Source organism: Phycodurus eques, chromosome 9 (genome assembly GCF_024500275.1).
Source record: "Phycodurus eques isolate BA_2022a chromosome 9, UOR_Pequ_1.1, whole genome shotgun sequence".
Classification (NCBI taxonomy): Eukaryota; Metazoa; Chordata; class Actinopteri; order Syngnathiformes; family Syngnathidae; genus Phycodurus; species Phycodurus eques.
In genome coordinates this window covers 8,850,695-8,878,260 of record NC_084533.1, presented here as the reverse complement: position 1 = coordinate 8,878,260, position 27,566 = coordinate 8,850,695, and the positions used below count along the sequence as shown (strand labels likewise).

Here is a 27,566-nt window from a genome sequence, read left to right as displayed (position 1 = left end):
GAGCTTCCCTGAATTGCTCAGTCATTCACAAGCATAGATTGGGCGGGGTTCACCTCTTTGGGAACAAGTGCGTGAGAACAGTCGAACAGTTTAAGGACAATGTTCCTCAACGTATAATTCCAAGGAATTTAGGGATTTCATCATCTACGGTCCATAATATCATCAAAAGGTTCAGAGAATCTGGAGAAATCACTGCATGTAAGCGGCAAGGCCAAAAACCAACATTGAATCCCCGTGACCTTTGATCCCTTAGGCCGCACTACATCAAAAACCGACATCAATGTGTAAAGGATATCTCCACTTGGGCTCAGGAACACTTCAGAAAACCAATGTCAGTAAATACAGTTCAGTGCTACATCCGTAAGTGCAACTTGAAACTACTATGCAAAGCAAAAACCATTTATCAACAACACCCAGAAATGCCGCCGGCTTCTTTGGGCCCAAGCTCATCTAAGATTGACTGATGCAAAGTGGAAAAGTGTTTTGTGGTCCGACAAGTCCACCTTTCAAATTGTTTTTGGAAATTGTGGACATCGTGTCCTCCGGGCCAAAGAGGAAAAGAACCATCCAGACTGTTATGGAAGCAAAGTTCAAAAGCCAGCATCTGTGATGGTATGGGCTGTGTTAGTGCCAATGGCATGGGTAACTTACACATCTGTGAAGGCACTATTAATGCTGAAAATTACATACAGGTTTTGGAGAAACATATGCTGCCATCTAAGCAATGTCTTTTTCATAGACGCCCCTGCTTATTTCAGCAAGATGATGCCAAACCACATTCTGCACGTGTTACAACAGCGTGGCTTCGTAGTAAAAGAGTGCGGGTACAAGACTGGCCTACCTGCAGTCCAGACCTGTCTCCCATTGAAAATGTGCGGCGCATTATGAAGCGTAAAATACGACAACAGAGACCCCGGACTGTTGAACAGCTGAAGCTGTACATCAAGCAAGAATGGGGAAAGAATTCCACCTACAAAGCTTCAACAATTAGTCTCCTCAGTTCCCAAACATTTATTGAATGTTGTTAAAAGAAAAGTTGATGTAACACAGTGGTAAATATGACCCTCAAGCTTTTTTTGGAACGTGTTGCAGCCATAAAATTCTAAGTTCATGATTATTTGCTAAAAACAATCAAGTTGATCAGTTTGAACATTAAATATCTTGTCTTTGTCGTGTATTCAATTAAATATAGGTCGAACATGATTTGAAAATCATTGTATTCTGTTTTTATTTATGTTTAACACAACGTCCCAACTTCATTGGAATTGGGGTTGTATAACGACACGGAGCTTTGAGGTCTTATCACGTGACGTGGGACACAGTATGTACAGTTAATATGATGTAGATGTATTTAATGTCCAGGTTTGCTTCTTCACAGTCCCGTTGAATTTCACATTTTGCTTTTCGTGGACCCATGAGAACAAATAAAAATTAGTGCACACAGCCAGTCAAGTAATTTAATACATTGATTGTTGCACCCCTCTTGTTTCATTGACAGTTGTTGTTCAGTTCAAATCTGTGTGTGTGCGTGTGCGTGCATGTACATGCATAACTTGTGCAGTCGGAATGCCAACAGTAATATCCCTTCACAGAGGATGGCCTGACCTGACACGCTTGACCTTTAATGCTAAAAGCAGCGCAATCCTCTGTGAGGAAGAGACAGTCACACTGGAAAAGTGCTGACTTTCTGGAGTTTTATCTTGATTTTTTCTTATCAAAGAAAAACATTTATTAAATCAAATGTAAGCAACATATTTCAGAAAACATGTCATTGTGTATATGGTATATTTGCCAATGGAAGTCATTTAAGAAGCCCAATAGTAATGTGATCATCAGCGTTTAATTAAATATTTGTCCACATCCCTATCAGTCAGTTTTGGGTAATGGCAATAATGGATGGTATTACACTTGATTAAGTGCAGCTACAAAATGTGGACCATGGCAACTGTATTGCACTGCCTGTAAATCAATTGTATATCACGTGGACAAATGAGGCTACTGTATCAGCATCCATCTATCCATCCATTTTCTACCGCTTATCCGGTTAGGGTCGCGGGGGCAGTAGCTTTAGCAGGGACGTCCAGACTTCCCTCTCCCCATCCACTTCATCCAGCTCTTCCGGGGGGGATCCCGAGGCGTTCCCAGGCCAGCCGAAGGATGTAGTCTCTACAGCGTGTCCTGGGTCGTCCCCGGGGTCTCCTCCCGGTGCGACGTGCCCGGAACACCTCACCAGGGAGGCGTCCGGTAGGCATCCGAATCAGATGCCCCAGCCACCTCATCTGGCTCCTCTCGATGTGGAGGAGCAGCGACTCTCCTCTGAGATCCTCCCGGATGACCGAGCTTCTCACCCGATCTCTAAGGGAGAGCACGGACACCCTGCAGAGGAAACTAATTTCGGCCGCTTGTATCCGGGATCTCGTTCTTTCAGCTCGTGACCATAGGTGAGGGTAGGAACGTAGATCGATCGGTAAATCGAAAGCTTCGCCTTTCGGCTTAGCTCCTTCTTTACCACAACGGACCGATAAAAAGTTCGCATCACTGCAGACGCTGCACCGGTCCGCCTGTCGATCTCCCGTTCCATTTTTCCCTCACTCGTGAACAAGACCCCAAGATACTTTAACTCCTCCACTTGGGGCAGGATCTCATCCCCGACCTGGAGAAGGCATGCCACCTTTTTCCGACTGAGGACCATGGCCTCAGATTTGGAGGTGGTGATTCTCATCCCAGCCGCTTCACACGAACTGCTCCAGTGAGAGTTGGAGGTCACGGCTTGATGAAACCAACAGAACCACATCATCTGCAAAAAGCAGAGATGCAATACTGAGGCAACCACACTGCTCCTCCTGAATCTGAGATTCGACTTCCCGGTGGACTCTCCTCTCCAGCACCCCGAATAAACCTTCCCAGGGAGGCTGAGGAACACACCGTTCTTAAAAAAGGACCCTCACAATACGTTTGGGCCTGCCACGTCGGACCGGCATCTTCCCCCACCATCGGAGCCCCGCCTTCGGCCACCGCCCAGCTCACACTGCACCCGACCCCTATGGCCCCTCCCACAGGTGGTGAGCCCATGGGAAGGGAGACCCAAGTCACCCTTTCGGGCTGTGCCCAGCCGGGCCCTATGGGTGCAGGCCCGGCCACCAGGCGCTCGCCTTCGAGCCCCACCACCAGGCCTGGCTCCTGTGGGGGGCCCCGGTGACCCGCATCCGGGCAAGGGAAAACGAAGTCCATTGTTTGTCATCATCATTAGCGGTCTTTGAGCCGTGCTTTGTCTGGTCCCTCACCTAGGACCTGTTTGTCATGGGTGACCCTGCCAGGAGGCATAAAGCCCCAGACAACGTAGCTCCTAGGACCACTGGGACACACAAACCCCTCCACCACGACAAGGTGACGGCTCAAGCAGGGGTATCAGCATTCAAAGGTAAAAAACAGAAGCTGCGCTAGTCATGTAAGCTGTGTAAAAACTCATTCTGATTTGACTAAGACTATATCAACCTATATAAAAAATACTGTTCATTCAGAAAGTGTTTCTTACCTGACCCGGTTGCTGCAAAACTTTGTAAACTGTGGCTGGTTAAGGTAAATCAGTCGGGCATCTTCTTGGTCCGCTAAGGATGTCTTTTCTGAAGCGTCCTCTGTCTTCTCATATCCTGAAAGATAAAACAACAAAATAATGTGTTCAAATAAGACCGAGATGGACAGAGTATACATTTTCACAGTTATAACCAAAAGGTTAGGTTAAATAAAGTGATGTTAGTATATTATTACATAATGGACTCAGTTATTTAAAAAAGTTGTTATATATTTTTTTAAACGAGGCCAATAAGACCAAGACCAAGACCAAGGTCGGTTAAGGCTTATATGACATTTGTAGAAAGTGTGAAGAAAATGGTATGAGTTGTTTTTAAGGTGTGAACCACTAAAACCAAAAATGCCATTTTCCAAAATATTTCTCTGGGAAGAGTTCAAGAAAAAAATATATATGAAACAGTGTGCATTATGACAGCTTTGGGTTTGAGAATAACTTTGGACACCTCGATTTCTGTTTCTGAGGCAACATCACCGCAATTACAATAGATTAGGTTGCATGTTTTGTTATGAGTTCTCCTCCTCCCTTGTACATTACATGCTGGTAGTGTTAGGCGCTGTGAGGACAAGGACAGGAATAGTTTAGCTTCAACAAGTACACAAAGACACGTTCCCCCCCCTAAGTCTAAAATGGAAAGAGAGAACCTTAAGATCGTTGTCACACTTCCTGCTCGGCTCCAAACTAACTCTCGCTTTACCGCTTTCACATTCTCCCTGGTGTTCCACAAACCCTGAATCTTACTTTACACCTCTTGTTATTTTAATGATCCTCTTGGCTACACTGAGAGGATTACCAAGGAGTGACAAGCAAGCACTCCTTCCCACCACTCTCCCCTCTTCTCTCAGCATGTGCTCCAGGGCTAAAAATAACTCGCGCCCCTGTCGTCATTTCGGTCACCAGGGGAAACACGGGTCGGCTACCCAGAGCCATTACGCAAGAGCCTAACCAGACTTCAGATAGGCGCAGGTGATTTACTGGATTAGCGTGGTGACAAAAGACCATGTGAGGATTCAGACGTTAATACAGGAGGAGCTTGGAGGGTGCTGTCCTCTACTTTGGAACATAAATATCCTATGCCTGCATTATACATTCACATGTCAATTGCACAATTGGTTGTTAATATGAATCTATAATTATTAATCTGCCAATGTGGGACGTTTTTTCTTTTTATGCCCACGTTTGTAGGTATCTTTGTTACCAGCTATTCAAAAAGTTGTGAATTAATATGAAGGAAATACAGTATGTGGTTAGCTTTTGTATGACCAAAAGAACTTTTGATCATGGTCTGCATATACTGTAAAATGGGCACTGGGCTAATTGTCTTTAGTGGACTTTGGGGAACAAACACACACAATACAAGCGCACACACGCACACACACACACACACACACACACACACACACACACCAGACTCTGGCCACTTTAGCAGCATTGGGGTTTTGTCGTCTAATTTATAAATGTCTTATTTGCCTTTGTTCTCTGACCTTGACTATGTTGCACACGTCACCTGACCTTTGATATTTGCACATTCAATTAATACTTTTTGTACTGTATATACTACTTTATTTAGCTTTTATATTGATATTGTTTGTACTGTCTTTTGTAGCACCGTGGGCCCTTGAGTACCGTAATTTCAATCCTCTGTATGTGTTACGCATATTTAATAATTGACAATAAAACTACCTTGTAAATTCACTCAACCAGACCACAACCAGCTCTTAGGAGTAAAGTAAACTGTGAAATAGGATTTCAACCAGGATATTTTCATGTTATGTCCAACAGATCAAAAGCACTGATGAGAGAAGCACTGATAGACAGTGAGTGCCTGAGTGCTACTCACACAACATCAATAATCATAGACTTGAGGTCAACGAGACTGACGTGCAGTTTGGGTGATCAGGGAATTAGTGTCCACAAAGATGTATGAAATGAGCGAGCTGGCATGGCGTCTGAGAGCACAGAGAGACTTTAGCAGGAAAGCTAGCCAAGGCTCTGATTGATGTTGCGTCTCCATGTTGTGAATGAGCCCTCGGTGGTGTGGAGTGTCTTCCCCTGCTAGGTACTGCATTGCACCAGTTGCGGATGCCATTGCTGCTGCTTAACTCCTTTTACATCCTCAGCTTTGTTGCTTTCACATATGGGGTTCTTCGATACATCCATTTTCTATACTGTACTGGCAGTAGTCTATTGTGTTCAGGGTCACAGCAATGGATGTAGCCTATCCCATGGCAAAAGATGGACTACACTCTGGTCACCAGTCAACCACATGAAAATTGTTAATGGGGCACTGAGTGGGAATCGATCCTATTACAGGTGCATGGAACCACTAAACTACCAAAAATTCTGTTTTCAGAATCTTCTGAAACAGCAATCTTCTAATAGATGGCTAACCCATTGCAAGCTCTACAGCAGGACAGTGAAGAAAAACAACAATAAAGAAGTTGACTGAAACAATAACCGCTTAAAGGAGGGGTTTTCAAACTACAGCCATTTGCAGCCAGCTGTCCATTGTTTAGCGGTCCGCAGCATATACCAAAAAATAAAAAATGAAAAAAACATTTGACACAACTCACGCTATTGAGTGGGGTGTTGAAAAAGTGGGGGCGTTGCAACAACCCCCATGGGTGCAACACACCTGACAACTATTACAAATTCCACTGCTAATAATAATGAATTGGTTTTATTTAGAGCTATTTGTAGATATGCAAAGGAACCATTTAGAACTAAAATAGTTTCTCCGGGCACTCCTAGTTTCTCCGGGCACTCCGGTTTCTTCCCACATGCCAAAAACATGAATGAATTGAAGACTCTAAATTGCCCATAGGTGTGACTGTGAGTGCGAATGGTTGTTTGTTTATATGTGACCTGCGATTGGCTGGCAACCAGTTCAGGGTGTACCCCGCCCCCTGCCCGATGATAGCTGGGATAGGCTCCAGCACGCCCGCGACACTAGTAAGGAGAAGCGGCTCAGAAAATGGATGGATGGATGGATATTTATTGACAACGTGCAAAACGATGCAATAGTCCTCCAGCAATTAGAGCAGTTTGAAATGACTAATACAACAATAGTCCAGTGTAATGACCATTGTGCAAAGGGCGCAGAGACTTCAGGAAGTGTATGCAGTTTAAAGTGACTAGTCGTGTGATAATCGGGGACAATGTCGATTGTGCAAATGTTGCAGATGCTACTCAGGCACATGAGTGGCCAGTATTGGTCAACAACAGATATGCAAATAGTGAAGCGTGGCGAGACTACTACAGTGAGTGCACGAGTAATGTATAATTGGCCCGACAGAGATGTGACAACAAACTCAAGACAAAATTGGCAGCATGTTGCAATGGAATTGTAAGTTGACTGTTTAAGAAGATAATGCCAAGAGGGAAGAAGTTGTTGGAATGTCTGCTTGTTTTAGTTTGCATTGTTCGGTAGAGCCTACTGGAGGGAAGGAGCTGGCCAGGATGTGGAGGGTCCAAGAGGATTTTGGATGCTCTTGTCTTAGTTCTGGCAGCATGCATGTCCTCAAGGGTGGGTAGGGGGGTACCAACAATCTTTTCAGCGGTTTTGATTGTCTGTTGCAGTTGGAGTTTGTCCTTTTTTCTTAGCAGCACCAAACCAGACTGTGATACAAGGACATGGGACTGATTTGATGACTGCTGTGTAGAACTGCCTCAACAGCTCCTGTGGCAGGCCATGCTTCCTCAGAAGCCGCAGGAAGTACATCCTTTGCTGGGCCTTTTTGAGGATGATGTTGATCTCCCACTTCAGGTCCTGAGAGACTGTAATGCCCAGGAACTTGAAGGTCTCGACGGTTGACACAGGGCAGTTGGACAGCATGAGGGGCATCTATGGAAAAGGATGCTTCCTGAAGTCCACGATCATCTCTACAGCGTGTTCAGGTTGAGCGTGTTCAGCTCCAGGTTGTGTCGGCCGCACCATCGCTCCAGCCGCTCCACTTCCTGTCGATACGCAGACTCGTCACAGTCTTTGATGAGGCTGATGACTTTGGTGTCGCCTGAAAACTTCAGGAGTTTGACAGTCGGGTGCGCTGAGGTGCAGTCGTTCGTGTAGAGAGAGAAGAGCAGCGGAGAGAGGACACAACCTTGGGGCGCCCCAGTGCTGATGCTGCGTGTGGATGAGGTGGCCTCCCCCAGCCTGACCTGCTGTGTCCTGCCCGTCAGAAAGCTGTAAATCCACTGGCAGATGGCAGGTGAGACGCTGAGCTGGAGATGCTTGGATGAAAGGAGTTCAGGGATGATGGTGTTGAGCGCTGAGCTGAAGTCCATGAAGTCGCGTAGGTCCCCGCACTGTCGAGGTGTTCTAGGATGAACTGCAGTCCCATGTTGACTGCATCATCCACAGACTTGTTCGCTTGGTAGGCAAACTGCAGGGGGTCCAGCAGGGGACCTGTGACACTCTTGAGGTGGTCCAGCACGAGACGTTCAAAGGACTTCATGACCACAGATGTCAAGGCGACAGGCCCTTTAGTCATTTAGACCCGAGATTGCAGGTTTCTTGGGGACTGGAATGATGGTGGAGCGTTTGAAACAGGATGGTACTTCGCACAGTTCCAGAGATCTATTGAAGATCTGTGTGAATATTGGAGCGAGCTGGTCTGCGCAGACTTTGAGGCAGGATGGGGACACATGGTCTGGGCCTGCCGCTTTGTTAATCTTTTGTTGTTTGAAGATGCGTCTCACATCCTGTTCATCGATGGTTAGCGCAGAAATCAGAGGTGTGATTGTGGTCTGTGATGTGGCTGGCTGGGTGGGTGTGAAAGTGTCCTTTTCAAAACTGCAGTAGAAGGTATTCAAGTCGTTGGCTAGTGTGCTATTGTTCTCAGCTTGGGGGGATCGTCGCTTGTAATTAGTCAGCGATTGGAATGCATGCCAGACTGATTTAGAGTCGTTAGCGCTAAACTGTTTTTCCAACTTTGCTGCATAGTTCCTCTTTGCAATGTTAATTTCTTTAGTCAGCTGGTTTCTAGCTTGATTATACAGGGCCCTGTCCCCGCTCTGATAGGAGTCGTCCTTAGCTTGGCGAAGCTGCTTAGGTTTAGCAGTGAACCACGGCTTGTTGTTGTTGAATGTGCGAAAGGATTTTGTTGGTACACACACATCTTCACAGAAACTGATATAGGATGTAACAGTGTCCGTATATTCATCCAGGCTGCCAGCTGAATTTTCAAAGACACTCCAGTCTCTGCAGTCTAAACAGCTTTGAAGTTCCATCTTTGCTTCATTGGTCCACTTTTTCACTGTTTTCACTGTATGCTTCGCGCATTTAAGTTCTTGCCTGTACGTCGGTATTAAGTGACTTAAGCAGTGATCAGACGAGCCCAGGGCTGCACGAGGTATAGCATGGTATGCGTTTTTTACCGTAGTCTAGCAGTGTTCTAAAATGTTATTTTCCCTGGTCGGACAGTCGATGTGCTGCTTGTATTTAGGGAGTTCGTGGTTGAGTTTAGCTTTGTTAAAGTCCCCGAGAATAATGAGGGGTGAGTCCGGGTGTTTGTTTTCCAATTTCGTTTACTTGTTCGGCGAGTGTTAGCAATGCGGCGTTCGTGTTAGCTTGAGGCGGAATATAGGCGCCAGCGAGAATGAATGATGCGAACTCACGCGGCGAGTAGAATGGCTTACAGTTCAAAAACAGCGACTCCAAATGCGGGCTGCAGTGTGTGCTGAGCTCCGTGATGTCAGTACACCATTTTTCGTTTATATAGCAGTAAATCCCGCCGGCTTTTGTTTTCCCCAGTAACTCCCTGTTGCGGTCTGCCCGGTGGAGATCAAAGCCCGGAAGCATTACACCGCCATCAGGGACACCCTCACAAAACCATGTCGCCGTAAAGTACAGTGCGTCGGAACGTCCGAAGTCTTTACTGGTCTTTGTTAGAAGATGATCCTCATCCATTTTATTGGGTAGGGAGCGTAGTTGGTGAAAGAAAGTCCGGAGTAAACTCCCTGATGTTTAGCAAGTCTTCCCTTGTGTAAGTGAGTCGCATAATGTCTCTAAAGACGAACGAAAAACTCAAAAACATAATACTATAGAGCACGTAACCGAGGCCTCCACACGGATAAGCGCCATCTTGGTGCAACATGCTGCAACAGGAATGTCGCTCATTTTTTTTTTGCATTAGTGCTTTGCAGTCACAAGTTATGCGGTCTGCGAAGGCCCACAGCGGAGCGTCTTAAGACCAGTTCAGAGCCGTGTCTTTTACCACCAACCATACGTCTTCTTTTTCTACATCCATTATTTTGATACATCACTTAAACACTATAGTGAAGTTCCCATCATTACATTAGCCTCTCATCAGTGTCCAGCATGAGAACGGATTTTTGGAAGAAAGGAATCTCCCACTGCAAATAACCACAGTGTTTCTTTGGATCCCAATCAGTGCGGATAATGTGCTAAGCCACAGGGGTGAAAGTGGAAGCAACCCTTAGTATCCCTTAAGTGCAAGGTGTGTCTTTTCTCTGGGCTAATTTCATTAGCTGCAGTTCTGCTACAGCTCATCAATAAGAAGATGGGCATTCCTGCATTATGAAAACAAGCTGGCTATTTAGACAAAAGATGTGAGAACAAACCAAACAAATTTTGGCAGGACTTGGAAAGCAAGAGGAAACAGCTCTGTAGGGGAAGCCTCTGGAGGAAGGGTCAATGCCAGCCAGTGTCGTAATAGGTTTGCATGCAGCCCATATGTGAGGATTATTGCTTGTGTCAGCCAACAGACATCAGAGAGGAAGTACTGTCTCAAGGGGCCACATATTTTGGAGAAGGTGCCCCGTGGGCCTAGCAAAGAACATATGCTAGTCTTCTCACTTGTCTGTGCCGTAGAATATTCAGCGCTTCTAAACACTCTCAAAAATCAGTTTAACTGTGTATGAAATGCTAAAATACACCACACAAGGTTGGGTTTGTACTGTAGTTCGTATTTGAAGGATAATCCTATAAATGTGGATAATTTTGTCAATGGTAAATAGAGTGTACTTATGTAGCGCTTTAGCTACACCATCACAGTGCCCAAAGCGCTTTACAGAGGCTCACATCCACCCATTCATCCACCAATTAGCAGCTGCTGCCATGCAAGGCGCTGCCACTGAGAACAATTTAGGGTTCAGTGGCTTGCCCAAGGACACTTTGACAGCGGACAGTTGGAGCCGGGATTTGAACCGTCTGCCATCAGAGCCACAGCAGCTCAAACGGGTTAAAGAACAAAACATTCTTGATGAGATTTATGACAACTGAGGTGGTAATGCGTTACCTCAGGTCAGGCAGAAATGGTAGGGGTGGAAAATGATTGCTGTCAGGGCCGTCAACACGGGCAAGATGAAATGCACCCAATGACAGTCATGATAGGGCCAATGATAGCCTTATAGTCAACCATTACAAGTCAGTGGTTACAGTATGTTCAAAGTACATCCACAAAATATACCAAAAATATAGTAGCCTAATAAATACATCTGATGTGACGTACAGTCCAGTTTAACATTTTAATTACAATGTACAAAAAGATCTCGTTGATGACAACTTCTAAAACAAAGCCCCGTCGGTCCATCACTTGAGTAAGAAGATCAATTTGAAGCAATTCTGAAAGCTGAGCGAGAGTCCAATCTATCTGATGGAACAGACACTAATGACTGTGAGTGCGGGAGACTGCTATTCAATCAATTTTCACGTGGGCACACGTGATCTAGTAAAAAACAAGGCTGCCACATGATTCACTCAATAAAAATACCAATACTGGACTGGAGGGGGCAGCATGTGACTAGTCGCATTGATGTAATAAGTAAATAAATTACTGTAGTTTCAGGTTAAAACAATTTTGCATATTTTGGCTCTCCAAAGGCAACAAACCTCAAATATTATTTTTATCTGCTCAAAGCTTCTGAAGAAAGATCTGGATATTATTAATTGATGCCAGATAAATATTTCAGGAGACAGAGCAGTCACAGTCTATTCATAGGAATCCCAGTTCCCGACATGAACACCACCCACACTATCATCTTCACTATTTATGAATGAGGGGCAGAGCTGTAGGGGTCTATAAATACCACCTCAGTTTAAGCTACAGCAACATCGATAAGACGCTTATCAGATGACAATGCTGTAACCGCGACAACAGGGCAGCTGCCGGATTAATCTCCCCCTCCCTATAGGCTCAGCAGACTTCAGTGGAATAGCCAAGGGACACGACATGACACGGGCAGCTGGGGCTATCTGTAACATCACGGGGGCCGGCCCAGCTCAGATTAGCAAGAGATCTGCATAGATGGGAAGCTTTCCCTGATTTTATGAATGGTCAAAATGAGGGTCATGTGATGTCCAGTCCACTGAGGCAGAAACAGACAGAGTGGATCGTTTTTTGGTACTCTTGGCTGAAAGTAGTCTGCTATTTGTTCTCCGAAAAACTGACACAGTTGATGATTTGACAATGTGAATGCATAATTGGAGCTACAGTCTTTGGACAAATGTGTCTTCAAAGCAGCTTTTGGGGCATCAAATATACAAACTATTAACTACATATTCACTGGCAATGTATTTCATTTGATATACATTTTTTTAGATGTGGTGTGTATCCACTTGAAAATACTGTCAGTCTAGCCAGAAGCTGTGAAAACCATATCACGTCAAAAATAAATAAATAAATCATCCATAAGACTGTGACAGTATCAGCTGACGTCACTGCGGCTATACGGCACGCAGTTTGCCTTGATACTCGAGCGCAACCCACGCGCGCGGTTTTGAAAATGTCCTGCAGTTCTCCTCCAAGTCGGGGTTGTCGCAATGGCTGGTATTGGCTAGGACACCACAGGGTGGAGTTTCCTCTGCATTTTTTTGGCCATTTCCTGTAGCCGTTTTTAGTTTCCTTTCCGTAACAAGGAACAAAGCAAAAACAATGGCGACCGTGGAACAGTGTCTGCTAGAACAAAAGGTGCAAGATGAACACATGATATGTTTAATTATACTGCAAAATCGATCAAGAAGGCAGCGGAGTAGATGGTATGTAGAACCAAGCGGCACGGTGAGTACGTCATCACAGCATGTGACTAAAACGGACCAATCACGAGAGATGATCTCCGCAGCATTCTACGCGCAGCAAAAACAATTTCCGTGTGTCCGTCAAGTGACGCAGAGGGGGTGCACAGGTCAATTCGTCGGTCACGTAATGCAATGCGAGCGTTGTCGGCCGCGCGAGCGCGGCAGTATAGAGAGGCCTTAAGGCACCGAAAAAAGGTAAGTATATAGTATGTTAGCATGTGTGATTATGTCCTTTCTACTCGTTTGATATTTAAATGCTACAATACCGTGACAATGAAGAACCCGGTTAACATGATGTGTCGTTCGCGAACGAAACGGCTCCAAGATGCCAATGTTTAAAGTGAACGATCAGGAACCGCACTCGTCCTTTGCTTGAGAGAGAGCCTGATGTGTGGCGTCGTTTCTCTCTCTCTGACTGTTCGAAGCAGAGGGAGGGGCGGCAGGAATAATTAAGAAAATGAGCAACAGCAGGAAAATTAGTCAAATCTGGGGACATTTAAACTTTATTGACTATAAAGCCAGTCTAAAGTTTGCAAGGAAAAGAAAATCCATCAAGCTGGCTCCACAAACAAGGTACCCATCCATGCAATGAGAAGAATAAAGACCAGCATTTGAACCTGATTTTAACAAAGGTGCCAGTGAGTCTGCTGCAACTGTTGCTGCTGATGAAAGAAAACAAATAGTAAATGCCACTCTGGGCAAAAAAAAAGAAGAAACTAATGTCCACGCATAATAAGTGTCATTTAGAGCCTGATGTGTGGCATCATTTCTCTCTCTGACTGTTCGAAGCAGATGGAGGGGTGGCTGAATAGTTAAGAAAATGAGCGACAGCAGGAAAATTTGTAATATCTGGGCACATTTAAACTTTATTGACTATAAAGACAGTCTAAAGTCTGCAAGAAAAGGAAAATCTATCAAGCTGGCTCCCCAAACAAGGCACCCATCCATGCAATGACAAGAATAAATACAAGCATTTGAACCTGATATTAACAAAAGATTCCAGTGTGTCTGCTGCAACTGTTGCTGCTGATGCTGTAGACTGCATTGTAGCAACGTCAGTCACTTCTCCTAAATAGGGCCGATAATTTCCAGCAGAGAAACCGGAGCAGCTCTTCATCGATATTTCTGACTACTAACCTTAGACTATAAACAAGTTATAGGATTGCAGATTTGTTATTTTTGTTTTAAATATTTTTACATGTGGCACTGTGACGACTGGTTTGCACATCCGCCTCACAGTTCTGAGGACCCAGGTTCAAATCCGGCCTCGCCTGTGTGGAGTGTGCCTGTTCTTCCCTTGCCTGCGTGGGTTTTCACCGGGTACTCAGATTTTCAGTTTTCCTATCCCAAAAACAACTGAAGACTCTAAATTGTTCGTGGGTATGGACGTAAGTGCGAATGGTTGTTTGTTTATATGTGCCCTGCGATTTGCTAGCAACCATTTCAGGGTGTACCCCGCCACCTGTCCGCAGTGAGCTGGGATAGGCTCCATCATCCCCACGACCCTAGTGACGATAAGCGGTGTAGAAAATGGATGGATGGGTGGATATTTGTATGTGTATTTTGTGTCACAATCCTGTTTTGTTGCCGCCTTCTGCTGGCTGTTTTTTCCTTTTGTTGCAGTTTCCTGGGAGTGTGATAGGCGGGAGAGTCTCCTGTTTCACACCTGGAGGCTATCATCATCAGCTGGGCATTTAGTTGCAGGACGATGCAGAGTGATTGTTTTTGCCATTGCCTCAGCATTTTGACTCACTTGTGCTTTTTCTCCCGTGTTTGCTAGTCCCGCCAGTAGTTTCTTCTCGTCATCCGTTGTATGTATGTACTACTGTGCTCACTTTGTTGCTGCTACTATAGCCTGGTGTAGGTTTTTTTGTTTTGCATTGTTAATTATTATCGGTGTCTTCATCGCGTGGTGCTCCGTCCACCTCCCTTAGTTGTAGTAGACATTTATTTTGCACATCCACCTTTTGTCATGTCGCCTTTAGTTATTTGTATTTATTCACGCTTCTGTGCTTTTGTGTTCAATAAAATCTGTAAAGCGTGCTCCAGTTGTTGAGTTTGCTTTGGAATCATTACGAGCGTTTGAACTCACACGTGACATTTTGTTGTGCTGTGTGTTTTGCAGTGATTGTGTTGTCCATCCATCCATTTTCTGTACCGCTTTCTCCTCGCGAGGGTCACAGGCGTGCTGGAGCCTATCCCAGCTATATTTGAGCGAGAGGTTGGCTGACTGGTCGCCAGCCAATTGCAGTGATTGTGTTGTTTCACTTAAAATTTGTTTAGTCAAAAAAAAAACTTCAATTGTAAAAAGTTGTTTTAAGTGATTTTATTTTTTTTGTAGCACTGTATAGGGTGAATAAAGGCATATTTTTATAATAAAGGCATCTTTTTTATAATAAACAATCTAAAAATATAGTATGTTTTTTACATTAGTGCGCATAATTTTAATTTAATTAACTACCAAGAAATAATGTAAGTAAAGAAAATCTGGAGAGCCGTTTGGGAGCCGAAGTGAGCCAATCCAAAAGAGCTGGTTCTCTAAGAAGAGCCAGAATTCCCATCAGTTCAGTAATGTTTGAATTTATTACCACTATACAATAACTGTCTTTCGCTGCTATGATATCACAACTTTACATCGATGACACAGCAATGGCCATCTGGCCTACACAATCCAGATCAGGATTTACTATTCCTAGCTCTACTGTAAGAAGCTGAACTAAATTGGACTGCCTGATGGAAACGTCACTAAAAGTCTTATCACAAATACTGTTCGCTGAGATCTATCCAAAATCAGCTCTGTGGCTTAGTTGAACAATACTGTAAGTAGTGCCAAGGACAAGGATATAAAATTTGAGGAACTTGAGAACCAAGAACGACAAGCTAACTTTTCTTATTGTGTGAAGTTGTCTGTCTGCCTCCACCTTTCCATCTGCTATTCGCCTGACCTTATCCGACAGAGACGCGACCACACGAACACTTGTGCCATGTGCAGGCTCGGGGTGCTTTACTGCTGCTCATCATGCATGCATGCGACAAACAGACAACACAATTAACACTTAAGTCCATCAGCAGCAAGAGTTTCAAGTTAGGACACAGTATGATTTTGTTTAAATTGGCGCCACCAAGTTACTGAATTGCCACAAGTAACCAACAAGCAAGCTAAAGTGTATAGGCCCTGGAAAGAAAACACCGTCACATTCTCATCAGTCTGTAATTCGCCAGGCACATAGACAGTAGACTGATCGGTATCGGTCGATATTTAGCATTTTATGCTGATCGGCTTTAATGTCATAATTCGCCGATCCGATCGATGACGTCATTGATCGGCTCTGCAAAAGACATTTATTCCGCGTCGCCGCGTGCACAGTATATTTTAATCCAAAAGCTAGTTTATTTTGAGCCTTGTCGCTTGTCTTTTGACGTAGTACTGTAAATATCTGACGGCCAAAGAAGTTATTTAAAATAAATAAATAAATAAAAACGGTGTGGGACAGACAACACGTCTGAGACTAGCAACACGTAATGCCCGGATCAGACAAGACAAATTTGCTCTTTCACGATTGCACTGTCAGACTACTGCAATAAAATCTTGTATTCCGCATCCAGTTTTTTCGATCAGTGGGCTTTATCTTATCAACTCAAATGCGACCGGATACACTCTTTACCGTGGTGACGACAACAAGAGTGGAGCGAGCCGACTGTATTATAAGGACAAAATGGGGAATAACGTGTTGGTGGTCACCGGTGCTCAGGACAGGAGAGGACGTTCGTTTAAGGCTTGCATGAGGTATGTTCACGTACTTTTAATACGATACGGCTCACAAGCGGGCAATAAAATGTTGTGTAGCCTCGCAACCTAGCGGTAGCACGAACAGTTGGATGTAGACATGCCGCCGTTCTGTCGAATCATGCTCTAAAGTTACGGTGTGGGTAAAGTAATTTAATTAAAAATAAACTAATTTAATTACAGTAAGTTAGCACCCATTATTTCTGTCATGTAATGTTGGGTTGACCTGACTGATTAGAATACACGATCTGACTAGAGCAGTGATTTCAAACCTTTATGAAGGCAAGGAACATATTTTACAATTGAAAAATCTCACGGCACAAAAACAAACAAAAATGTCACAAAAAGTGGATACATTAATTACTGTATTTACTTCCTGCCATCTAATAGAAGACCATTCATTTGTTCTGTCTGTCACGATGCCTCACTGGCATAAATAGAGGAACAAAGATGCATTATTTATCGTAAATGTAATTTTTTGAGCAATTAAGTACACAAGTATATACAGTAAATGAACAGGTCATTTAAATAGACACATTCCTCCATCTTGTGATCGGATCGGTGAACGGTTATCGTTTTTTTAAACTCGCTGGTCGGCCCCAAAATTCCTGATGGTGTAAAACCTAATAGACAGTTCTCAAAAAATGGCTGAAAATTAACTGGAAAAACATGACATTTATTTGGTCATTGCATGGCTTCATCACCACAGCTTACCTGCCAATCGTTACTTTAGTGTCAATCGTGAGAGGATTTGGCAGATATGTGTGCGAGCTAAGGCTGCAAACCAGATGCTCGTCGCCGTCTGTCTTGCTTTAACACGCATGGCCTCTGTCAGTTAGTTTAGAGAGCAGATGCATGCATCAACAAACTTTTACATCGAGAAGAAAATATAACCTTTCCCAGTCATCGTTTGTTGATAGGTGTGGCTCTTTAGAATGGGTGAGTTGACAGGTTTTAATCTGAGAACATTGCCATTAGGCCTGTCACGATAATTACAATGTCGACTTATCGTTCAATAAATAAAATGGACACGATAGTTTATCCGGACTCGATAAAAAAAAAAGTGTCATTGTGTTGGTGAGCCGGGGTGGGGATCACACTGTGAGCCGGACGGCTGTGTCATTAGCCGCTAGTAGGCTCACGGAACACCGGCGGACTTGTACACTCTTGCCGGTGTTTGTTTCATCCAATACTCCACACTCCAGAGCCTTGCTCCATATGCAGCGCATAGATTCACACAACAGACACACTTAAGGGAAAGATAACTGTTTGTTGTTGCGCGTTAACGAGAGAGCCTGCGAGCTAACGAGTTGAGCTAAACAGCTAGCTCCACAGTGGCGATGTCATTACAAACATCAGTGCTTCGCTCCGCATTGTGCGTGTTTGATCCCCAACTAACACAAACATGGGTATGTTAACCGTTTATTAACCTCAGTGGCAGACGTTATTCAGCCAGTACTTGACGACAGCGAACGTCAATGTATATTTGATTGACAGGTGAAGCGCACGTCTTCGGCAGACCAACCACACAGTAGCCTGGTTTACATGGAGACTTTTTTGTCATTCCGATAGAAAAAATGTTGATTGAAGATCTCTGGTCAACTGTTTACATGTGACGTGATATATTCCGATTGGGTGTATACATGATGTGCACTACATTTAATCGGAACAGCTGTGTGACATGCGTACTTCGTCACCTCTTTTATCAAGATGGAGGTCCGTCGTGTATTGATCACAGTAGTTGGGATTGTTTTTATAGGTATATTTTAGAAATTGATAAAAACAACACCTCCGTCGTATACGAACTCTGTCGGGAGCCGCCATACTTGCGCCGTGCGGAAACGATGATGTCACCGTGCATTTATGTCGAGATGAAGCATGCGCAGACCGAGCTTTTCCTGTCTCTATTCTGAATGGCGAAATTTTACTTCTGAACAGTTTGGCAAAAGGAACATTCCACCCCTGTGAAACCGAATGAAATTCAATTTGGATTCAGCCTGTTTAGTCCGACTGAGGTTTTTATATGGAGCATTTATTATTTATTGGTACATTTATTTTGGCAACAAATGAAGGCACAGACAAAGGCAATGAGGGGTGAGGCAGCACGTGGTGGGCAAGGCTCGGAAGTGTGCACTGATGGGCAGGCAGTTGGCGGATTAGGCCGTAAGCCTGGCAGAGAGGGCTGCCCTCTCTAGATGGAGGCCTGCCTCGTGTGCTATGTTGATGAAAAAAAGAAAACTGCAGGGTGGGGGTTGGGGGGGAACTCAAAGGACATTTTTCAGTTAGTGTCTATTGTTGCAGCACTTGCCGAGGCTTTTCACTCCTGCGACTGCACCAGTGGCATCAATTTTCTATGGACTCCATATTAGTGTTGAATTATTTAGCTTTGTTCCAGTGGAACGCGCAGGTCTCCAATAACAATAACATGAACATCTCAGTTGTGGTGCTGAGAAGGATGACAAATTGCCTTGTAATTACCAGCTCAAAAGTGAGTTTGTATGTGTGTTTCCAGAGTGATGCAAATACTTTCACTCGCCGACCACAACATTCGGTACAACCCTGATGCTACAATACAATCACACAATACAATCACACTAACACCCATTCCAATATTTAGCCAAATTATTTAGCTAGATAAGAGGCATTTTATCATTCATGGCTAAAAACGTGCTAATGCTTTGAGCCATGACTGTATTGTCTTTGCCTATTATAGTTATCTAAGAAACAAATCCTATCATTATTCTGGCATTTAGCAAACAAATAATTTTGGTAATCCTAATTGACCTAAAACAGGAAAGGTTCAGTCTGATTTAATGTCACAGTCAGGAAAAATGAAGTCTTTTTATACAGTCAATGACTGCATCTGCTGTTCCTGCTGTGTGCACCTTGGCCTCTTAGGGGCAGTGTGGTGCGATGCATGCGTGGAGCTACTCATTTATTGCAAGCAATAAAGTAGAAGAAGAAAGTCGCAATATAATGTTAATAAACTGGTTTTTCACAGATTAGAATGAATATGTGCCTGTGAGTATTGTTATATTACCTGTCTGTATGAGTTACTATGGCTTTTGTGTGAATATTCGTTATTTGAAGGTAAATCCCTCCAGTAACCAAATGCTAATTAGCTAGCCTGTAAATAGGGTTTTCCATTGACTGTTAAGATGGCAATTTCTAAAACGATGTGTGTCTTGTATTTAAATATGAAGTGAGGGTAATAATTTTTGTTGTGCGCTTAGTTTTACAGTAAACTCAAACTGGAGTTTCAGTAAACTGCTTAAACCACGCTCAGAGAGGGCAGAACAACATTCTACAAGTCCCAAAGTACGAGCTACTGTACGAGGCTAGGAGGGTTAGCTTCGAGTCGGCTATCATCATGAGGCTAACCCGAATCCGTGCCCATTTATCCACTCTGGTGGTTCTGGTCACGGTTTCTCCTTGCGTCAACGATAAAAGAATTTAAGACTGACACTGAAAATGCAGTTTTGGGTCATTTTTGTTGGGCGAAAATTTTTGGTGACTTCGAACGTTGTACTCGCCTGAGCGGGCCAGTGTCCATGGTGGCACAACACAGCGGCGTAGTGGCCCCGGGCCACCATTGATGTCGGACCCTGATTTATATGGTGTACAGTCATAATGGCCCTCTGAGGGAAACTGTACCAAAGATCTGGCACGCGACAAAAATGAGTTTGACACCCCTACTCTAATGTATGTTGGTTGACCTCTGATTTGTTCCTACTCAAATACACATTGCCCATAAGTGATAATGAAACATTATAATATAGAATGTTCAAGTAACATTTTACCATGCATAACTGTAATACAAGTGTAAAAAAAAAAAAAAAGAAAGACTGAACCGCTGTTCATATTAGCCGTAACAATCAAAAGTTGACGTGTCGCATCGACGACTAACAAATGCATCATATAAGTGTAAATAGAAGTTCACTGACAGGCTGGCGACCAGTTCAGGGTGTACCCCGCCTCCCGCCCAGAGTCAGCTGGGATAGGCTCCAGCACGCCTGCGACCCTAGTGAGGATAAGCGGTACAGAAGATGAATTAATGAATGAATTTTACTTTTAATTTTGCTAACAAGGGCTGCAGCTATCGAATATTTTTAGAAGCCATTATTCTCACGATTATTCCATTGATTAATCAGAAAAAACAGATGCTCAATTAAGAGAGTTTTAATCGTGGTCACGATTTAGGCTGCGATGATTAAATTAACTTGATCGGCAGCCATATTTAAATTTAAAATGCGGGCTCTGTTGCACATTTAATCAAGCACTATCTCAACCAGTAGTCAGCCGACCACCAGGAGGCAGATGCATGGTTAGGACTTTAATAAGCTGCCTAAATAACAAGTACCCTGACGCGGGAGCCGGACGTTACTCAATGGACTGAGGAGATCGAGTCATCTCGAGACAAGGTACAGTGAAAATTGGAAATCAGGAGCATCATGGTGAAGAGAGAGTGTCTCAAACGGGATCTATAACTTTTTGTTTTGTTTTGGATTCAGGGCAAGTGATGTTAAACAAGATAATAGCAGATTTATTCAGTTAGCCTTTGGTAGGATTTAAATTCTTGGATTAATTAATACTTTTATCATTTATTCTATAAAAATACAGATGTTTTCCCTAACATGATGAATAAATGTGATTATTAACCATGATTAAAATATTCATCAAAATAATTGTGACTATCATTTTGGCCATAACCATGCAGCCCTACGCAGGAGTCAGTGAATGAGTTTAGAGTTGGCTGTTATGAGTTCAGGTTAGCGGCTGGCTGTTAACTGGCAAACTCTTAGCCAGTCTGCATACTGTTGAGTGCCTAGACATCAGCTCATGTATGAATGTACTTATTGCATTTTTATTTTGTTACCGTTTGTTTAATCAAGCGATTGAAATCTCACCAACGACATTGTCTATCCTTGACCACTTGTTGGGGCATTACACTAAGTTCTAACTAGCAGTGGTAGGCTATATTTAACTAAGCTAACGTTCATACTTTGTGTTGGTCATTGTAGATGTGCTGTTGAAGGTACGTTAGCAAGTTCTGCTTTGCAGTAGACACATTGCTTCTTATCTTCTTTTTTTAACTATAAAATGATCCCAAACTTTGGACATTCTCTGTCTTTTACGGACTCTTTCCTCCAGGCTTGCTGCCATCATGTCAACTTACAGTATTTCTACACAAAGTGGTGCGCGAGTCTGCAGTAACATCAGTCAGTGTGGAAAAGTTATCACTGCAAAGCTTCAGGGCAGGGGATTTTGTTTCGACTTTTTTTTGTAATATGTATTCGCTTAATCGTTTCACCCCTACAAACAAGTGACAACGCTTATGTTGAAGCCATAGTCTTACGACTTCCTTCACTTCCTATTTATGAACATGGGCTCCTCGTTTTACTATGGCCCCGACATGCGACATTTTGAGGTTAAAGACTGCATTCAATAAACTAGCAGAAGGCACGCACGAAGGCAAGACGCATGCTCCGTTACCACTGTACTTACTGTTTTTTCATTTGATTATTTTTTATTTATGGCCCAGAAGTATTTTTCATACAAAAATTTACTATACATAATTATGATTTTACTACTATGTTAACATTGGTTAGTGGTAGGCTACGGCACGAATTACGTACAAATTCGGCTAACATGGGCTCCGTAGGATTCCAACTCTGTCGTAAACCGAGGACCTCCTGTATACTACCTTTCTTTTGGACTTTAGTGTTGCAAAAACAAAGCCAAAGAAAAAGCATAACACTGAGGTAATCCCTTGATGCTCGCTGAACTAAAGTATTGCCTTTCATCAGTGAGGCATATTTTCCCCAATGTGCATAAATATGGTCAAATTATGTACAACGTTGATGGTGTTCCACTGAACAAATCTGTTTCTAAAGCAGGGATGGGCAACCTATGGCCCATGGGCAGTATTGGGCATTTGATCCGGCTGGCCATGCAATTTGAAAACCATACAAATGTATTGTTGTCTTTCGAGGAATGGCTATAGAATAGATGTAGAATAGGAAACACCCACCATGGCTCAAAACAATACATTCTGCAAATTACCAAAACTGACTACTAACTACAATAATTGCCTGAGCCTGCAGTTATCAAAAATGCCCTTCCACAAACAGAGAGAGAAACGCACACACACTACCATTAGTTGTATAGACCATATGGTACGCTATTATTGATCCCTGGAGTTAAGTTATTCCTCCTGTCCGGCAAGGTCAGAGATCAGGGTAGGCCACAAAACACAGATGAAGAATTTCATAAAACATTCACGTACATGAGCGGGTACAATATGTGCGCAGACTACAGTAGCCATCTTGTTCACGTGCATTTACTGGAAATGTCTGCAACTAGTTAATGGATCCTCTTTCTGAGCAGCTGCATCATTTTCACTCTACAGTAGAAAGTTACAGGTGCAGTGAAGGGTCCCACAGAGAAGCACAATAGCTGTATTCTAAGTGCAGACGTGTAGCGTGTACATGTGTGTGAGCAGACACTTGTTAGTGTGCTGTCAGGCTTGAGGTGGTGATGTTGCCCGGGATGTGTAGGCAGTCGAGCCAGTGCTGGGCATCCCCCGTCTGCATGGGCAAGAACCAGGTCAGCTGCATGCTACATTTGTTTCACCTCAAGAAGCATCACCACACAAACAATGAGACATTATTATTATGAGGGTCCATAAGTAATGTAGTTTAGTCATAGTTTCATTCTTCAGATTAAAAGGAAGTAAAGATAGGTGTAGGAGTAAACGAGTTTTACTTCTTCCTACGCCTTTTTATGTATGTGTGTAATTTAACTTGAAATAAAGAATTCAATCAATCTAAATCAATCAGTATTGTGTGTGTGTGTGTTTCAGTCATGTACTATATGTGTGAACATTTCAGTCGTGGGTGAGAGACAGTTTCAGTAGTGTGAGGGTAAAAAAATGGTTGTGTTTGTGAGAGCGTTTCAGAAGTGTGTGTGAGGGTATTTCATTGGTGTGCATGAGAGGTCATCCTGGATTATGTCCCTGACGGCGGTGTGTTAGTGAGAAAATATTTCCAGCTGTGTGTGTGTGTGTGTGTGTGTGTGTGTGTGTCTCGGAGAGACCATTGCAGTATTGTATGTGGCGTATGTGAGTGAAATCTGTTTCAGTAGTGTGTGAGAGCATTTCAGTCATTTGAAATTGTTTTAGTGTGAAAGTGTTTCAGTTGTGTGGGTGAGAGAGCGTCTCAGTTAGTGTATGATAGTGTTTCAGTCAGTTGTGAGAGCATTTCTGTGGTGTGTGAATGAAAATAATTTCTGTAATGTGCGCGAGAGCATTTTAGTAATTTGTGAGTATGTTTGCGTAATGCTTATGAGAGCACTTCAGTTGTGTGTGTGAGTGTTTAAGTAGTGTGTGAGAGAGGATTTCAGGGTGTAAACGTTCTCAGTGACGTATGAGCGGGTGGGGAAAAAGCACGATAGCGTGTGTGGGAGCATTTTCAGTAGTGTGAGATAATCCTTTATGTCCCAGACGGTGACTCATACATTGTGTTTGAATATTCACATGTACTAAGCGCAATGTAAAAGCGTGATGATAATAATAATAATAATAACAATAATAACCTTGTTGGCAGACGTGTGTGAAAAGCTCATTCTCGTCTTGTGTAAGTACTTTGCGTTCATCAGGAAATAACCACAAACTACGGACTAGTGTTGTTTTCTTTGTTTAGTCAAAATACATAACGTTTAGTTGTGCTCTTGTGAATCCTACATACCGTCAGCCCGCGTTCGTAGATCCGACATGGTTCTCTGGACGGGCGGCATCTCCTCACGCAGTGCCGGGCGACGGCACCTGTCAAGCGGCCGCGGCTGCTCAGTCGTGCCGCCACTGGCAGCTTGTCCTAGAACGTCAGTATAGTTTTTAAAAGAAAAGCAGGGTGAAATATGGCCTCGAATCCTCTCCCACCCACTGCAGTGGTTGCTAGCGTGGGCGTCGAAGTCGGGAGCCTTCGTTTCCTGTGTTCGTGGTTCCCCGAGGCATCCCGGTAGTCACCACCACTGGATCTCCTCGACAAACCGCCGCGGTACAAGCGCGAGTGCATCTGCCGTAAAGCGAGGCGGAGGGGAGCGGCGGAACCCTGCTCGTCGGACCGTACCACTCGTAGCCGCAATGGGGGTGGAAGAAGATGACCGGACACAAAGACTATCACAAAGTTGGTGTTTTAATCGCCCAGAAAGTAGCGATAACTTATGATTGATATGCAGTTAGTCACACTGTGGTGATCATTAGTCGTAAATACGAAGGGTTTTTTTGTTTAAAGTGCTAGTTGGTCTCGAGCGACCCCCTGCGGCGGTTGATTTTGTGCACAGGTTGAAGGGGTGCAGAGGTTGAGTATGAGCATCATGCTATATATTATCATATAAATGCATGTCTTCTCATTTTTATGGGGTTATATGGCACGATATTTACATTTTTAAGATGACTTAAATTATACAGTAGTTTTATACTGTTGTATTGTCCTAATTTCTTGCCTCATTACTCCATCACTCCACCTGTTTTAATGTGCAGTGGTGCCTTGAAATACGAGTTTCATTCGTTCCATGACCACGCTTGTAACTAAAAGCATTCGTCTCTCAAATCATCTTTCCGCATTTGAATGAATGGAGATACCATCAATCCATTCAAAGCCACCCAAAAAAAATTGTAATGTGTTTTTATCAAGAAAATAGCACTCTATAATGTTTACTTTATAAAAGTAGTAATACCATAATTGGATGGAAAGAATTAAACAGTTTGTGCGTCTGCCTCACAGTTCTGAGGAGCCGGGTTCAAATCCGGCCTCGCCTGCGTGGAGTTTGCATGTTCTCCCCGTGCCTGAGTGGGTTTTCTCCGGGTACTCCGGTTTCCTCACACATCCCAAAAACATGCGTGGTCGGTTCATTGAAGACTCTAAATTGCCCGTTGGTGTGAATGTGAGTGTGAATAATTGTTTCTATGTGCCCTGCGACTGGCTGGCAACCAGTTCAGCGTGTACCCCTGAATTTAATCCTCAGTACCTCAACAAGCCATTTCTAAATCATTACCTCATCACCTCCTACATTGTCTCATTCTCTGATCACATAACGTTTCATAACTCGTAACTATTTTTCTCATGTCCCCTTCACCTCCAAAGTTTTTCTCCGGCATTTACAGTATCAACTCTCGGAACTATTTTTATTCTCCTCATCACATCAGATAACTTTCTCATACTCGATGTCTTCTCGTGTTTTATGACATCACAAGAAAAAGCCTCTGTCATGCACAAATGATCCTTTGTGTCCTTAAGTCCTAGCCATTTTTCTCATTACCTCATCACCTGAAAACAATTTCTATCATATCCTTATCACATCACAAAGATGTCTCTCTTTTTTTTCCTCGTGACCTCATGTCTCTCAATTGTTTTCATTACACCACTGAGCTTTTTTTGCTAATGTCCCCAAAATTATTACTCTCAAGCGTTAATCACGTCACAGGTCTATTTCTCTCATGTCTTCCTCACATCAAATAACCCTCATATCCCTCATAACGCACATACTCTATATAAGTAGACAATAGAACCAAGCAAGCTCAGGACGGAGTTCTATTCTGAAAAGTATGTATGCTGTATGGACAATCAAGACTGCGGTTAAGATGCAAATCACGCCGCGCAGAGCATCGGTGCAGCAACAGCACAGCTGCAGTTGCTTTCGAGAACTGCAGTGTCACACTCACGAACACACACTGTACACGCAGGCCTTTTAAGCATGCAAAATGTAACCACTGTGCATAGTGTATTCATTTTACATTGCTTACTTATGTCCACGTTGTACATGAATTTCCACAAGGAAAGACTTAAAGTGTGAGTATTTATACTCAGACTGGCTGGATAAATAATGCAAGGGCATCATATTGGGTGAACATGTCGATGAAGAAGTGTATGGTGCAACCAGTGAGTCTGCGTTAAAACAACAAAGAGTCTCCACATCCGAAGATAAGGAGATCTCCACAATATGGCCTCCTCCTCACTTTCAGGAGATTGCCTGTTTTCTCCCCACGCCACCTAATTCAACATCAGCTCGCCAACACAGGGATTTGGCTCTGTGGGTCCTGCGGTTGCTAGGCAACAGTGACAAGAAGCCTGCCTCCTCAGTGATGTGCAACACGGGTTTCTGTGTGTGTATTTGTCTGTGAGTGCAATGGATTTTATAGCACACGTGATGACATGGATGACTAATTTAAATCGGTCTTCACATTTCTACTCCTATTATACAGTGGATATAAAAGGTCTATACACCTCTGGTCAAATGCAAGATTTTGGGGATATAAAAAGGAGAACATTTCAAAACTTTTTTTCCACCATTAATGTGACATACAATCTATACAACTCAATTGGGGGGAAAAAAAGGAAATCTTTCTGACAGAAGTCAAAATAAACTCAAATAATGTGGTTGCACAAGGGTGCGCACCCTGTTATGACTGGTGACGTGGCTGTGTACAGAATTAACCAATCACATTCAAGCTCATGATAAACGGGAGTTAGTACACATCTGCGACCATTTAAAATGGCACTGATTAACTCCAAATAATTTCAGCTGTTGTAGTAGACTTTACCTGACATTTTTGTAGTCCCATTTCACAAGCGCAAACGTACGTAATTGATGCAAATCATCTCCACCCCCTTCGAAAGAGGATTTTTTTTTCCAGGGTTCTCAGTCTAAAAAAAGAACACACTTTTTGAGGTCTGCCACATTTTGGTCAATTACGTAAGGCTTACATGAAAACTTCAATTTTAACTTGTTATGGTTTGAAATCAAAGCCGTTAGATTGGACCCAAAGCCATACTGAAACAGAAGTCGCGGGAAGGGGTTTTATTGCGAATTGTGCGAGATCCACAATCTAGAGGCGTGAGGGTGGTCCGTGGGAGCAGGAGAGTGTAGGAGGCTGACGAGTGAGCAGGTAATTGAGCTTGGCAGCGTGGTTGAGGCGGGTGGCGTTGCAGGAGACACCGGAAGGAACTGCAGGGTGAGGAGAAGACACAAGGGTACATACTAGCACATGTAGTTAAATAACTTTCTTCAACAGGTAATACTCAGGAGAAGAGTCAGGCCGGTGCACCATGGAGGTGCGGGAATACTGGAACTGCCAGGCTTGAGTGCAGGCTGTG

General features: G+C 43.5%; 1 protein-coding gene across 9 annotated transcripts in view; it reads right to left on the bottom strand.

The window, feature by feature from the left end:
- atp8a1 (ATPase phospholipid transporting 8A1) overlaps positions 1 to 24,480 on the bottom strand; it is a 165,533-nt gene extending 141,053 nt beyond the window's left edge. For all 9 annotated transcript variants that reach the window (XR_009769247.1, XM_061686715.1, XM_061686714.1 and 6 more), the window contains exons 1-2: positions 24,159 to 24,480; positions 3,536 to 3,650 (exon numbers count right to left, since the gene is read on the bottom strand). Coding sequence is in view for 8 of the 9 variants with exons in the window: in XM_061686715.1 (XP_061542699.1) it covers positions 3,536 to 3,650; positions 24,159 to 24,207 (164 nt within the window). In the remaining variant the exon portion in view is untranslated. The remainder of the gene's footprint in view (positions 1 to 3,535; positions 3,651 to 24,158) is intronic.
- Positions 24,481 to 27,566: the final 3,086 nt, after the last annotated feature.